The following is a 17,291-nucleotide window of genomic DNA, read 5'->3' on the forward strand; positions in this document are numbered from 1 at the left end:
TTCTTGGAGAGCAAGGTGCTTGGTTGGATTCTCAGTTCGACTCGGGTGAAAGTGTGGAGTTAGCTTTTTATTTCGGGCTTTGAAAGGTGTATGAAAATAAAGTGTGTTAAATTCCATCACATAGAAATGATGTGGAGGGTTTTTTTTATTGTATTAGATTTAATTCTGATTCAACTAGTCCTCTTTGATGAAAAATCACGACTCTGGCAACCGGCTCATTAACTATCCGGTTAGCTGCTCCTTCTCTAATAAAAATGCACCTAGATTAAGCATGGGGCAGCGTGACTCCTGCCCCAGTTGGACTCTATTAGAAGTGCTTGTTGCAGTTCCTAATTTTCACCACTAGGTGCAGTACAGTAATACGTATGGAGGCTAAATGCAGACGCTTCAAGCTGAAAAAATAAAAAGATGCATCACAAATTTGGAAAAAGTCACAGCATTTTTAGCCACAGAAACGACAAAAAAAAGCTAATGAGGGATTCCGAAATAAGAAAATAAAAATCTGGGAGGACGGTACATGGGTCAGTGAGCATCTTCCCTAGGATTGTACATCTTTATTTAATTTTTTTTAATTAGCATTTTAACAGAATTTAAATTTGCATGGTGTTGTGAATTAGGACTTGATGAAAATTCATATCTGGGCATCTGGATGATCCGCTAGTGTATATTATGTCAATTGTAACTTGTGTATATTATGCAATAATTAATTATATTAAATCGATAAAGATCATAATTTATTAAAAGATTGTAGCTAAATCGAAACCTGCAGTTATTTTCAGACATTTTTTTTTTACTATAAACTAGATTTGAACCAAGAGTTAATGATGTTCTCATTTTGCAGGACTTCACCATGACCTTATACCTCAGACACTACTGGAAGGACGAGCGTCTGTCCTTTGCCAGCACCACGAACAAAAGCATGACTTTCGACGGACGCCTGGTGAAAAAGATCTGGGTCCCTGATGTGTTTTTTGTGCACTCGAAGAGATCCTTCATCCACGACACCACCACTGAGAACATCATGCTGAGAGTTTTCCCGGACGGCCATGTTCTCTACAGTCTGAGGTGGGAGCAAAGAAAATGCCGGCTGTTTGGCTAGCATAGGTGGAGTGGTTTTTTTTTTTTACTAGAATTCATCCTTTTAAGTAACAATAGAACTCAAAAGTGTGCTGCAAAAATGACCATACATAGTTAAAGCCTGGCAGTGTGACACTAACACATAGGATCTCCAACCTTAAAGGGTGTACTTTATTTTGTTTATTAAAATTTCATAGCTAGATCATTCCTATGGTCTCAGCGTCCTGTGTTCCCCAGATTTACATGGCACGTAATATACACATGACAAACAATCCTATGTCTCCAGGGCCCTGTGTTCCCCAGTTCAATATTCTATTAACACACATTAAGTAAACTTTTCAAAAGGTTTTGCAGACAGGATTCATTTTTTCACGGCCATATTAACTTTATTACCTTTTAACTTTAAACATCAAAGACCATTTAAATGAATAACATCCTACATTTGTTTAAAATGCATCGTCCATACTTGAAAATAATTATTAACTTATGAGCTTGGAAAATGAACTTGGTTGAACATGTTGTGCCGCGGGAAAAAACTAGCTGATATTGGTATTTTCATACAGTTCAACTCCATGCATGAACAAGGGACACTGGGAACATATGACCCTGGGAAGACAGGACACTGGGAACATAAAATCCTGGAAACATAGGATCCTGAGAACATATGACACTGGGAACATAAGATCCTGAGAACATATGACACTGGGAACATCAGACACTGGTAACATATGACCCTGGCAACATAGGACACTGGTAACACATGACCCTGGGAACATAAGACACTGGGAACATAGGACACTGGTAACATATGACCCTGGGAACATAAGACACTGGGAACATAGGACACTGGTAACATATGACCCTGGGAACATAAGACACTGTGAACATAGGACACTGGTAACATATGACCCTGGGAACATAAGACACTGGGAACATAGGACACTGGTAACATATGATCCTGGGATATGTGACCTTGGCAACACATGTCCCTGGAAACAAAGGACACTGAGAACATATAACCCTGGGAAGATAGGACACTGGGAACATATGACATTGGGAACATTGGACACTGGGAACATATGACATTGGGAACATAAGATCCTGGAAACATAGGACACTGGTAACACATGACCCTGGGAACATAAGACACTGGGAACATAGGACACTGGTAACATATGACCCTGGGAACATAAGACACTGGGAACATAGGACACTGGTAACATATGACCCTGGGAACATAAGACACTGGGAACATAGGACACTGGTAACATATGACCCTGGGAACATAAGATCCTGAGAACATATGACACTGGGAACATCAGACACTGGTAACATATGACCCTGGCAACATAGGACACTGGTAACACATGACCCTGGGAACATAAGACACTGGGAACATATGACATTGGTAACATTGGACACTGGGAACATATGACATTGGGAACATAAGATCCTGGAAACATAGGATCCTGAGAACATATGACACTGGGAACATAAGATCCTGAGAACATATGACACTGGGAACATAAGATCCTGAGAACATATGACACTGGGAACACATGACCCTGGGAACATAAGACACTGTGAACATAGGACACTGGTAACACATGACCCTGGGAACATAAGACACTGGGAACATAGGACACTGGTAACATATGATCCTGGGATATGTGACCTTGGCAACACATGTCCCTGGAAACAAAGGACACTGAGAACATATAACCCTGGGAAGATAGGACACTGGGAACATATGACATTGGGAACATTGGACACTGGGAACATATGACATTGGGAACATAAGATCCTGGAAACATAGGATCCTGAGAACATATGACACTGGGAACATAAGATCCTGAGAACATATGACACTGGGAACATAAGATCCTGAGAACATATGACACTGGGAACATAAGATCCTGAGAACATATGACACCGGGAACATAAGATCCTGAGAACACATGACCCCGGGAACATCAGACACTGGGAACATAAGACCTTGGAAACATGGGATCCTGAGAACATATGACATAGGGACACTATGGAACATAGGACACTGGAAATATTGGACACTGGTAATATATGACCCTGGGAAAATAAGGCTCTGGAAACATTGGACAATGGGAAGATAGGACACTGGGTACCTAGGACCATAGAAATGTAGACCAATGGAACATAAGACTGTGGAAACAAACTGTAGGACCCTTTGTCATGCGTTCATTATGTGACATGTAAATCTGGGGAACACAGGACCCTGGGAACATAGATACCCTCCCATAGACAAACCTGATAAACATAATTAATAAAGTGATGACATGATGCACACATGAACAGTTACTGGTAAAACCCCAAGTTTGATTATTTTCCTTTAACATCACCATCCAAAGTGCTTTATTCCACATACCATAGATGGGAAGAGCTGAGAAGAGTCATTTCCTCACAAGCCTAGTTTTTATTTTCCTCTCCCTCCCTCCCTCTCTCTCTCTCTCTCTCTCTCTCTCTGTCTTGAAGACTTGCCTGTGTTGCAAAACTTAAAGAAACAACTTGAATTTAAAGTGCTGACCCTGACAGAAGTCCGCTTTTATCAGTTTTATGTCTTCACCCTAGTTTCTGCACTGAAAAAAATAAATAAATAAAAATCAACCTTGGGTAAAAATTAATAAAACCGTTTTGGCTTGCTGCAAGCAAGTTTATAAAATACAAGAAGAAGGAAAATTACTTGCAACAAGTTGAGAGTGTTGTACAAGATTTTATATTTTTTCCCACTGCAGTAATAAACCACATTTTTTTCTTTTTTTTTAATATACAACGCGGATCTCATTTACTGTAACGATTTTTCACGGTGTCGGTAAATTGATGGTGACATTTAGGTCGTATCCTCGGCATTACGCAACACTGTTATTCATCCAAAGCTTGTGGACTAGTTTTAGGAATATTTGTGGCCTGTGAAAAGGCAACCCGTGCCCTAGAGCGGTTTTGGTGATATTACCTGCTCACGCTGCATGCATGTGGAATGAGGAAGTCGCTCGCGGTGATGTTTTTTTGTTGTGTCTCTTCTGACGTGAGGGAGGAACTGGGCAGAGAGCGACTCGCGTGCATTAGGGCCAGCGCTAATTTCAAAGTCAAATATCCACCTAGTTGCTCCAGGGAAACTGTCAGTCCTGATGGTGCTGGCCTATTTTATTTATGCTGGCCGATACAAGGTGGACAGGACTGACTCAGAAAACACTTCTCTAACAGAACTGAACAGGGAATAAATAATCAATCAGGATTCATGGATTGATGAATAATACATCGACTCTGTTTCCATTCCCTTTACATTAATTTTGAACCTTGATTTCATCCCTTTATGTCAGATAGGGTGCTTGGGGAAGGATGATATACTTTCAATGTGTCATACTTTTCAGTCAGTATGAAAAGGAAAAAAAATAGGCTGCAAAAACTGGACTTTAGAAGTGAAAGTCGAATAAAGGTTACCTAAACATTTAGTACGCTTATTTAGTCATTTTATCCTAATTAAAAGATGATAAATGCTCCCTCTTGTCCTCTCCGATGAAAAAAAATTATGTGTAAAACTTGACATTTTTTAAAACGACATAATTGGCACGATCTCAGATTCATGTGGTTTGGGACACGTGATTAATAATTGAAGAATCTTGTGTCCCAAACCACATAAATATGAGATCATGCCAATGGTGTCTTTTTTTCCACAAGGATAGAAGCCTTTTTTTGGTCAAATATGCATTACAGCACAGTGAAATTCTTTCTTTGCATATCCCAACTTTGGAGATTGGGGTCAGAGTGTAAGGTGAGGTTAAGGGCCTTGCTCAAGGGCCCAACATTGGTAGCTTGGCAGTTTAGAGGCTTGAACTCTAACCATATAATCAGTGACCCAGTGCCTTGACCACTGCTCCTGCAGAACAGGGGACTCGGAAGTAGTGTTCAGAAGGAATGTTTTATTGGAGATCAGCGGTGGTGCTGTAGTCATCGAGTCCAGTGAAAAGGAACATACAATGCAGTTTTAAAGGCATTGAGTGGGCGGGCTTTGAAGGTGTGACCATAAAAAAGCCTAGAGGTGATATTCTTAAACGAAAACACTGTTGTGGCGGGTTCCCTCTTCTGTGCAGCAATGTGCTGTGGAGGCAGAATCAAGCAGAAGGACACCTCACGTCTGGTGAGGAATGCAGGCTCGATAGTGGGCACAGAACTGGACAGCCTGACATTAGTGGCAGAGAGACAGGCGCTGAGCAGGCTCCTGTCAGTCATGGACAATCCACTGCATCCACTGTACAGCATAATATCCAGACAGAGGAGCAGCTTCACTGGCAGGTTGCTGTCACTGCCCTGCTCCACTGACAGACTGAGGAGGTCATTCCTCCCCCATGCCATGTGACTCTTTACGGGGGTAAAGTCAGTGCTGACATTACTCTCTGTCCTGGACTTTTGTCCATTCCAGTTCGCACAGGCCTCTTCATTACACTGAGATTTACACAGGACTCATAAACACACAGTTTTTGCACATTACCTCATTATGTCTTGTACACCTCACAGGTGTCAACCCCCTGGTATGACACTGCAAAAGGCTAGAGGTGATAGTTTTAAACAAAGCAGTGAATGGGAGAAAGATCCCCAGAGTTGGTGCCCCAACTGTCAGCTAGGTCACAGTTCCTGATCACCGTCTGATTTGATCACAATTTGGTGGTGAGATCTGGGATATGTAAATGATAATTCAAAGAACAATGTATGTTACAGTAGATTCCAGAGTGACCTCAAAATATGTTTTCCTACACCACTGAGCCACATCGTCCCTATGTAATTATCGATTACGTAATTATCTGCTGCCTTTATCACCGGCAAACCACAAAAATTACAAATGAGGTATGAGAATAAAAACTCATATGGTTTTATTAGATTAAGTCAATTGGCCAATATAACCAATACCCAATATGACACTCATTAATAAGAAATATTTATTATCCACCATAAACTCTAGCTAATACCACCATACACTCTAATACCACCGTACACTCTAATGCCACCATACACTCTAATACCACCATACACTCTAATACCACCATACACTCTAGCTAATACCACCATACACTCATACACTCTAATACCACCATACACTCTAATACCACCATACACTCTAATACCCCCATACACTCTAATACCATCATACACTCTAATACCCCCATACACTCTAATACCATCATACACTCTAATACCACCATACACTCTAATACCATCATACACTCTAATACCACCATACACTCTAATACCATCATACACTCTAATACCATTATACACTCTAATACCACCATACACTCTAATACCACCATACACTCTAATACCATCATACACTCTAATACCATCATACACTCTAATACCACCATACACTCTAATACCACCATACACTCTAATACCATCATACACTCTAATACCATCATACACTCTAATACCACCATACACTCTAATACCACCATACACTCTAATGCCATCATACACTCTAATACCACCATACACTCTAATACCACCATACACTCTAATACCACCATACACTCTAATGCCATCATACACTCTAATACCACCATACACTCTAATACCATCATACACTCTAATACCATTATACACTCTAATACCACCATACACTCTAATACCACCATACACTCTAATACCATCATACACTCTAATACCATCATACACTCTAATACCACCATACACTCTAATACCACCATACACTCTAATACCATCATACACTCTAATACCATCATACACTCTAATACCACCATACACTCTAATACCACCATACACTCTAATGCCATCATACACTCTAATACCACCATACACTCTAATACCATCATACACTCTAATACCACCATACACTCTAATACCATCATACACTCTAATACCATTATACACTCTAATACCACCATACACTCTAATACCATCATACACTCTAATACCATTATACACTCTAATACCACCATACACTCTAATACCACCATACACTCTAATACCATCATACACTCTAATACCATCATACACTCTAATACCACCATACACTCTAATACCACCATACACTCTAATACCATCATACACTCTAATACCATTATACACTCTAATACCACCATACACTCTAATACCATCATACACTCTAATACCATTATACACTCTAATACCATCATACACTCTAATACCATTATACACTCTAATACCATCATACACTCTAATACCATTATACACTCTAATACCACCATACACTCTAATACCATTATACACTCTAATACCATCATACACTCTAATACCCCCATACACTCTAATACCATCATACACTCTAATACCACCATACACTCTAATACCATCATACACTCTAATACCACCATACACTCTAATACCATCATACACTCTAATACCACCATACACTCTAATACCATCATACACTCTAATACCATCATACACTCTAATACCATTATACACTCTAATACCACCATACACTCTAATACCATCATACACTCTAATACCACCATACACTCTAATACCATCATACACTCTAATACCACCATACACTCTAATACCATCATACACTCTAATACCACCATACACTCTAATACCCCCATACACTCTAATGCCACCATACACTCTAATACCACCATACACTCTAGCTAATACCACCATACACTCATACACTCTAATACCACCATACACTCTAATACCACCATACACTCTAATACCACCATACACTCTAATACCATCATACACTCTAATACCACCATACACTCTAATACCATCATACACTCTAATACCACCATACACTCTAATACCCCCATACACTCTAATGCCACCATACACTCTAATACCACCATACACTCTAGCTAATACCACCATACACTCATACACTCTAATACCACCATACACTCTAATGCCATCATACACTCTAATACCACCATACACTCTAATACCACCATACACTCTAATACCACCATACACTCTAATACCATCATACACTCTAATACCATCATACACTCTAATACCACCATACACTCTAATACCATCATACACTCTAATACCACCATACACTCATACACTCTAATACCACCATACACTCTAATACCACCATACACTCATACACTCTAATACCACCATACACTCTAATACCACCATACACTCATACACTCTAATACCACCATACACTCTAGCTAATACCACCATACACTCTAATACCACCATACACTCTAATACCACCATACACTCTAATACCACCATACACTCTAATGCCATCATACACTCTAATACCACCATACACTCTAATACCACCATACACTCTAATACCACCATACACTCTAATACCATCATACACTCTAATACCACCATACACTCTAATACCATCATACACTCTAATACCACCATACACTCTAATACCATCATACACTCTAATACCACCATACACTCTAATACCATCATACACTCTAATACCATCATACACTCTAATACCACCATACACTCTAATACCATCATACACTCTAATACCATCATACACTCTAATACCCCCATACACTCTAATACCATCATACACTCTAATACCACCATACACTCTAATACCCCCATACACTCTAATACCATCATACACTCTAATACCCCCATACACTCTAATACCATCATACACTCTAATACCACCATACACTCTAATACCCCCATACACTCTAATACCATCATACACTCTAATACCCCCATACACTCTAATACCATCATACACTCTAATACCACCATACACTCTAATACCATCATACACTCTAATACCACCATACACTCTAATACCATCATACACTCTAATACCATTATACACTCTAATACCACCATACACTCTAATACCACCATACACTCTAATACCATCATACACTCTAATACCATCATACACTCTAATACCACCATACACTCTAATACCACCATACACTCTAATACCATCATACACTCTAATACCATCATACACTCTAATACCACCATACACTCTAATACCACCATACACTCTAATGCCATCATACACTCTAATACCACCATACACTCTAATACCACCATACACTCTAATACCACCATACACTCTAATGCCATCATACACTCTAATACCACCATACACTCTAATACCATCATACACTCTAATACCATTATACACTCTAATACCACCATACACTCTAATACCACCATACACTCTAATACCATCATACACTCTAATACCATCATACACTCTAATACCACCATACACTCTAATACCACCATACACTCTAATACCATCATACACTCTAATACCATCATACACTCTAATACCACCATACACTCTAATACCACCATACACTCTAATGCCATCATACACTCTAATACCACCATACACTCTAATACCATCATACACTCTAATACCACCATACACTCTAATACCATCATACACTCTAATACCATTATACACTCTAATACCACCATACACTCTAATACCATCATACACTCTAATACCATTATACACTCTAATACCACCATACACTCTAATACCACCATACACTCTAATACCATCATACACTCTAATACCATCATACACTCTAATACCACCATACACTCTAATACCACCATACACTCTAATACCCCCATACACTCTAATACCATTATACACTCTAATACCATCATACACTCTAATACCATTATACACTCTAATACCATCATACACTCTAATACCATTATACACTCTAATACCACCATACACTCTAATACCATTATACACTCTAATACCACCATACACTCTAATACCACCATACACTCTAATACCATCATACACTCTAATACCATCATACACTCTAATACCACCATACACTCTAATACCACCATACACTCTAATACCATCATACACTCTAATACCATTATACACTCTAATACCATCATACACTCTAATACCATTATACACTCTAATACCATCATACACTCTAATACCATTATACACTCTAATACCACCATACACTCTAATACCATTATACACTCTAATACCATCATACACTCTAATACCCCCATACACTCTAATACCATCATACACTCTAATACCACCATACACTCTAATACCATCATACACTCTAATACCACCATACACTCTAATACCATCATACACTCTAATACCACCATACACTCTAATACCATCATACACTCTAATACCATCATACACTCTAATACCATTATACACTCTAATACCACCATACACTCTAATACCATCATACACTCTAATACCACCATACACTCTAATACCATCATACACTCTAATACCACCATACACTCTAATACCATCATACACTCTAATACCACCATACACTCTAATACCCCCATACACTCTAATGCCACCATACACTCTAATACCACCATACACTCTAGCTAATACCACCATACACTCATACACTCTAATACCACCATACACTCTAATACCACCATACACTCTAATACCACCATACACTCTAATACCATCATACACTCTAATACCACCATACACTCTAATACCATCATACACTCTAATACCACCATACACTCTAATACCCCCATACACTCTAATGCCACCATACACTCTAATACCACCATACACTCTAGCTAATACCACCATACACTCATACACTCTAATACCACCATACACTCTAATGCCATCATACACTCTAATACCACCATACACTCTAATACCACCATACACTCTAATACCACCATACACTCTAATACCATCATACACTCTAATACCATCATACACTCTAATACCACCATACACTCTAATACCATCATACACTCTAATACCACCATACACTCTAATACCATCATACACTCTAATACCACCATACACTCTAATACCATCATACACTCTAATACCACCATACACTCTAATACCACCATACACTCTAATACCACCATACACTCTAATACCATCATACACTCTAATACCACCATACACTCTAATACCATCATACACTCTAATACCACCATACACTCTAATACCATCATACACTCTAATACCACCATACACTCTAATACCACCATACACTCTAATACCATCATACACTCTAATACCATCATACACTCTAATACCATCATACACTCTAATACCACCATACACTCTAATACCATCATACACTCTAATACCATTATACACTCTAATACCACCATACACTCTAATACCACCATACACTCTAATACCATCATACACTCTAATACCACCATACACTCTAATACCCCCATACACTCTAATGCCACCATACACTCTAATACCACCATACACTCTAGCTAATACCACCATACACTCATACACTCTAATACCATCATACACTCTAATACCACCATACACTCTAATACCACCATACACTCTAATACCATCATACACTCTAATACCATCATACACTCTAATACCATCATACACTCTAATACCACCATACACTCTAATACCATCATACACTCTAATACCATTATACACTCTAATACCACCATACACTCTAATACCATCATACACTCTAATACCATTATACACTCTAATACCACCATACACTCTAATACCATCATACACTCTAATACCACCATACACTCTAATACCATCATACACTCTAATACCATCATACACTCTAATACCACCATACACTCTAATACCACCATACACTCTATGTATGTATGACACACTATGTATGACAACAAGGATCTGCAGATTAAATAGACAAACCTAGAGTGTGAGAGAAAAATACACACACCAACAGCAAACAGAAGAGCCGATCAACTCGCTCATGTTTAAGAATGACGCAGAATTAATAATTCTAGCGACTTCACAACTGGTAACAACACAAATTCCAGTTCCACAACCTGTATATTTTGGCTCGCAGTCATTGCTCGGATATCAGGTTTGTCTCTTATTTGGTTTGGATGGAAATAACACCAGCTCTCTGTGGATAAGATCAAGGATTTGATCACAATCCAATTGATTCCCAAATGAACTGTTTTGAGCCTCGAATCTAGCAACTTTAAAATTTCCAGCTCTAATGAAGAGAAGATGTCAGATTTACTGTCAGTAAGATGTCAGATTTTCCTCGAAAATTTAACTGAATTGTTGTTGATGATTATCCCTTAAGTTTGTCATCAAAAGTGTGTGTGTGTGTGTGTGTGTGTTTCAGAGTAACGGTAACCGCCGCCTGTAACATGGACTTCAGTCGCTTCCCTCTGGACTCGCAGACCTGTTCTCTAGAGCTTGAGAGCTGTGAGCACACATACACACACACACACACAATTCTTCTAGCATAAATTCTTCTTCTTCTCAATTTATTTAAAGCTGAGATCTTCCAGATTATCATGTCACAGTTTTGTTGTTGTTGTTGTTGTTTTCAATTAGGTCTGATGCAGTGTTTTATATTCACAGTGAGCCCACATACACACTTAACACACGACAGCCAAGAGCTAACATCGACCCAATTACTGTAGCGCCTCATTTGTTATCACCCCTACTGCTTTCAGAATATCAAAACACACACACTGGTTACATTCATATTATTTATTCATTAATAATCACCGTAGTTTCGTTTAACAACAAGCAATTTATTATAAGAATATATTTATTGAATAAAAAATGACGAAGGTTCTCGGAACCGTTCGGTTGGGCGTTCTGTCCTTTGATCCGTGTGTTTTGTTCCTCTGCCTCACAGACGCTTACACAGACGAAGATCTGATGCTGTACTGGAAAAGCGGGGATGAGTCTTTAAGCACAGATGACAGGATCTCGCTGTCTCAGTTCCTCATCCAGAAGTTTCACACTACCTCTCGTCTGGCTTTCTACAGCAGCACAGGTCCGAAAGATATCTTGGGGATGTGTTGATCAGGGGGATGTGTGTAGCTTAGTGGTGAAGGTGTTACACTACTGATCAGACGGTTGTGAGTCGAATCCCAGGTCCACCAAGCTGCCATTCTGGGCCCCTGAGCAAGGGCCTTGTATAAATAAATGAGATAAGAATCAGTTTTGTTCTGTTTGTCGTATTCGATTCCTGTTCTCGACTGATCTTCTGCAAGGTTTATGCAATCTGAGATGCTTTTCTGCTCACCACCTCTAAACATTTTCAGTTCCTTCTCTGAGCCACTCAAACGTCTGGACCAGCAACGATGCCAGTGATCAAAGTCACCGAGACGCCGATCGATCTGAAGTGTCTGAATTTTTTTCTCCCTCAGGCTGGTACAACCGACTGTACATCAACTTCACACTGCGGCGTCACATCTTCTTCTTCCTGCTGCAGACGTATTTTCCAGCCACCCTCATGGTCATGCTGTCCTGGGTGTCCTTCTGGATCGATCGCAGAGCCGTGCCAGCCCGAGTCTCCCTGGGTAAAACTATTACACTCTGTAATTTCAGCTTGATTTCATCTGCTAGCGCTTTTTCTTTTAAACAAGAGACATTGCAGCTAAAATAATAATATAACCAACAAAATTCCAAACTTAGAAATAAATAGAATATATTTATGAACTCTCATTACCTTCGATTTATTAATCAGTTTTTTAACCCAAATTAGCAAATTATTTCTCTAGTTATTTATCCCAAAGTATGCTATTGACAAACTACCTCAAATTATTACTCAATTATTTATTCCAAATTATAATAATTATAATTTATTATTAATATGTTGTTTATCCTTAAGCTTACTATATACTATCAGTTACTGTATTTAGTTGTTTATCCCAAAAAATTGCTCGGTTATTTGTAGTAAAGTTTAGTGTTTAACAACAGCTATGCATTTATTTTATTCCTAAAGTATACTTTATACTAATTACTATGAATCTTTGCTCAGTTATTTATTCTGAAGTACAGTATTTAGTAGCTATTTACTGTAAGGTATACACTCTAGTAGCTGTTATAAATTATTCCTGGGTTATTTATAATTAAGAGATACACTTTGGAAACTGATGGTTATTTTTTTACGTAGCTAGAGTGAAGCTGAACATTTATCCCCCTCACAGGTATCACCACAGTGCTCACAATGTCCACCATCATCACCGGCGTGAACGCGTCCATGCCTCGTGTGTCCTACATCAAAGCTGTGGACATTTATCTCTGGGTCAGCTTTGTGTTTGTTTTCCTCTCGGTGCTTGAGTACGCAGCAGTCAACTACCTTTCCACCGTCCAGGACAGGAGAGAGCGCAAACTCCGAGAGCGACTCCGAGCGCAGGTAATAACACGCGTAATAACGCATGCTTGCTTTTCTCTTTGACTTTCACTGACTTCACCATGTCCTCTTGTCTTTCAGTCGTTGTCCTGCTCTTGTGGCTTGTCCCACACCAGGACCATGATGCTGGACGGGACATGCAGTGAGGCTGACACCAACAGCCTGGCTGGATACACCGATGCTCCCATGATGCCTCAGGAGGTGGAGAAACGTGAGCACATGGTGGTGCACCTATCGGTCAGTAACGCCTCCACGGCTACCAAGAAGAAAGGCTTGCGCAACTTCAGCATAGTCCAGAACACACACGTCATCGACAAGTACTCGCGCATGATCTTTCCAGGATCCTACATCTTTTTCAACCTCATATACTGGTCTGTTTATTGCTGATGTCTGGGACATGAAGACTCCATGACCACATCTGGTCGATTTTTTGTGTTGACGTTTACGGACAACTTACCCTGGTCAGGTTTCACTCTTCAGATGTAAACGAGATGAATTTGAACTGCAAAGTTGTCTTATATTTATTATACATTTTCACGTCTGATTTTTTTCCCCTGTTTCCTATTTCCTCTATTTTGTTTGTATTCGTCTTTTTAGGTGCAGAATCAAAAATCCAAGGGGTGGAGCTAGACCCGCTCTAACTCCTCCCACAAACCAAAAAAAATCCACTATTCCCAACACACACTACAACACAATTGCACTTATCCAACGTAGAGGCTCAAAAGTGATCTTTATCTTCTCCCTCCGGGTGGGAGGAGCTAAATCCGGCCCGACTCCGCCCCATGAGCTTCGTTCTGCATTGATGCATACGTCATCTGAGGCCAATATCAAATACATAAATGCTAGAAAATTTATTTATTAATCTTTTTTTTCTTTGAAGTGCCAGAAATGAAGGAAAGACATGAGACAAGCCAAGATTTTTTATTTAGAGACATAGCTTAGCATGAGGACTGAATTATTTGTATGGAATTGCTTCGAGTGAGCTGAAATTATAGCAGACATGGGTTTGGTCAGCTTATTCTTCAAACTATAGGCACTTTTTTTTAAAAACAGAGTCTAAATGCATCGGAACAGCTCACGCATTATGATTTAACCGCCTCGATTTAGTATCTTGGGGTTTTGGGATGTTTTGGGGCACAACTAGGGGTCAGAGTGCAGTAATAAAAGATGTAAAAGATAAGGATAAAATGCTAAATAATAAACTGAAAAAAAAAAGTTGGTCATTTTATTTTTTTATTCTAATACATCGTACCATTTCACTTGAAATTTCACATTTCATTTGAAATATTTTGATTTGATTATAAAATCCCTGAACAGAATTAAACTGAATTATTCCTAAAGAAAATTAAATAAAAAATTTTTTTAATTTAATGTAATTTTATTCAATTTAATTTAATTTAACTCAAATTTAATTTAATTTAATTAAAATTAAATTAAATAATTAAGACACATCTTCAATTAAGTTTAGAATAAGCAACAAAATCATGTCATATTTTTATGTAAACTAAATTCTAAATTCTAATAATCGGAAGTCACCCGATTCTGAATAAGAGGAACTTTTCACTTGTAAATATCAGTGTAACATTTGGGAACTCTGAATAGGTCTTAAAAATAATAATAAGAGAAATCCAGAGTCCAGCTGTATGAACATCCTATAGGTTGCCAGATCTTGTAATATTGTACAGTATTTTTTTTTCTCCAGTGTAAAATCACACACTTCTGATCCACTCATCAACCCACGACACCTGAGTCCACGGTTCGAGCTGCAACTGTAAACTCTTTTCATTTGATCTGATCATTTCTCTCCACCTCGCCAGGTGCTTATCGTATCTCTTGTGTTTGTATCAGATGTTGCCAGAGCCTTCGTGTAAATGATAGTTAGCGTAAGAGGTGGATTAGTAGTAGTCGTTTTTTGTTAGTCTGCTTCTCTGCTGTGTTATTTATCACATTTAAAGCTAAATGGATCGCTTATACATGTCACCGCGGACAGATGTGTGCACTGCTGGATTTGATGTGTCGGTCGATGTGTCTGTCTTTCTACGACGCTTTTCTTATTTGAGTGTTTGAAATAAAATAATATGGAAAGCTTCTCGCGTGTTTTTCACTGCAGACTGATGTCCTGGCCGTGGAAAACTGGCTGAAGGTCTTAGAAATCAAATCAACTCTAAAAGTGTCCTGTTTTGGTCAAAAATGAGGCAGCACTGGAGTTTGACCAATAATTTTAGAGTAGAATATTATCTATCTATCTATCTATCTATCTATCTATCTATCTATCTATCTATCTATCTATCTATCTGTCTACCTGTTTGTCTGTCTGTCTGTCTGTTGGTCGGTCAGTCGATCGATCTTTCTTTCTTTCTTTCTTTCTTTCTATATGTCTATCTGCCTGTCTATTTATTATGCTCTGTCTCTCTCGCTCTCTCTCTCTCTGTCTCTCTCTCTCTCTGCTATCTGTATATCTCTGTGTATTATCCTGCTTTCCCCATCTTCTCTCTCTCTCTCTCTCTCTCTCTCGTTTGTTGTTTCTAACCAATCAAACTCAAAATGGATTTTTTTAAATTGCATGCATTCACTCTATAATGAAGGGAAGTGAAGGGAAGTGAAGGGACGTTTTGTCTGTGTCTCTGCTAGTGACTCACTAATCCCACTAATCCTAGCGTCTGTGTTGAAAGATCAGGATAAGTGATAAACAAGATAGATAGATATCTATCTATCTATCTATCTATCTATCTATCTATCTGTCTGTCTGTCTGTCTGTCTGTCTATCTATCTGTCTATCTATCTGTCTATCTATCTATCTATCTATCTATCTATCTGTCTGAGTAATCTATCTGTCTGTCTGTGTATCTGTCTATCTATCTGTCTATCTATCTATCTGTCTGAGTAATCTATCTGTCTGTCTGTGTATCTGTCTATCTATCTGCCTCTTTGTCTGTGTATGTATCAAGTCAGGAACAAAATTTAGTTTTTCACGTTTTGAAACGTATAACAACACGTCCTGACCAATCAGAATGAAGAATTCTTTCC

At 38.7% G+C, this 17,291-nt stretch overlaps 1 protein-coding gene across 1 annotated transcript in view; it reads left to right on the top strand.

Annotated features, from left to right (window-relative positions):
- Nucleotides 1-16,316, top strand: part of gabrr2a (gamma-aminobutyric acid type A receptor subunit rho2a) — a 30,284-nt gene extending 13,968 nt beyond the window's left edge. The window contains exons 4-9 of the mRNA XM_058398390.1: nucleotides 842-1,065; nucleotides 12,234-12,316; nucleotides 12,759-12,899; nucleotides 13,276-13,428; nucleotides 14,059-14,267; nucleotides 14,346-16,316. Coding sequence (XP_058254373.1) covers nucleotides 842-1,065; nucleotides 12,234-12,316; nucleotides 12,759-12,899; nucleotides 13,276-13,428; nucleotides 14,059-14,267; nucleotides 14,346-14,651 — 1,116 coding nt within the window. The 3' untranslated portion in view covers nucleotides 14,652-16,316. The remainder of the gene's footprint in view (nucleotides 1-841; nucleotides 1,066-12,233; nucleotides 12,317-12,758; nucleotides 12,900-13,275; nucleotides 13,429-14,058; nucleotides 14,268-14,345) is intronic.
- Nucleotides 16,317-17,291: the final 975 nt, after the last annotated feature.

The sequence above is a fragment of the Hemibagrus wyckioides genome, linkage group LG09 (assembly GCF_019097595.1).
Source record: "Hemibagrus wyckioides isolate EC202008001 linkage group LG09, SWU_Hwy_1.0, whole genome shotgun sequence".
Lineage (NCBI taxonomy): Eukaryota > Metazoa > Chordata > Actinopteri > Siluriformes > Bagridae > Hemibagrus > Hemibagrus wyckioides.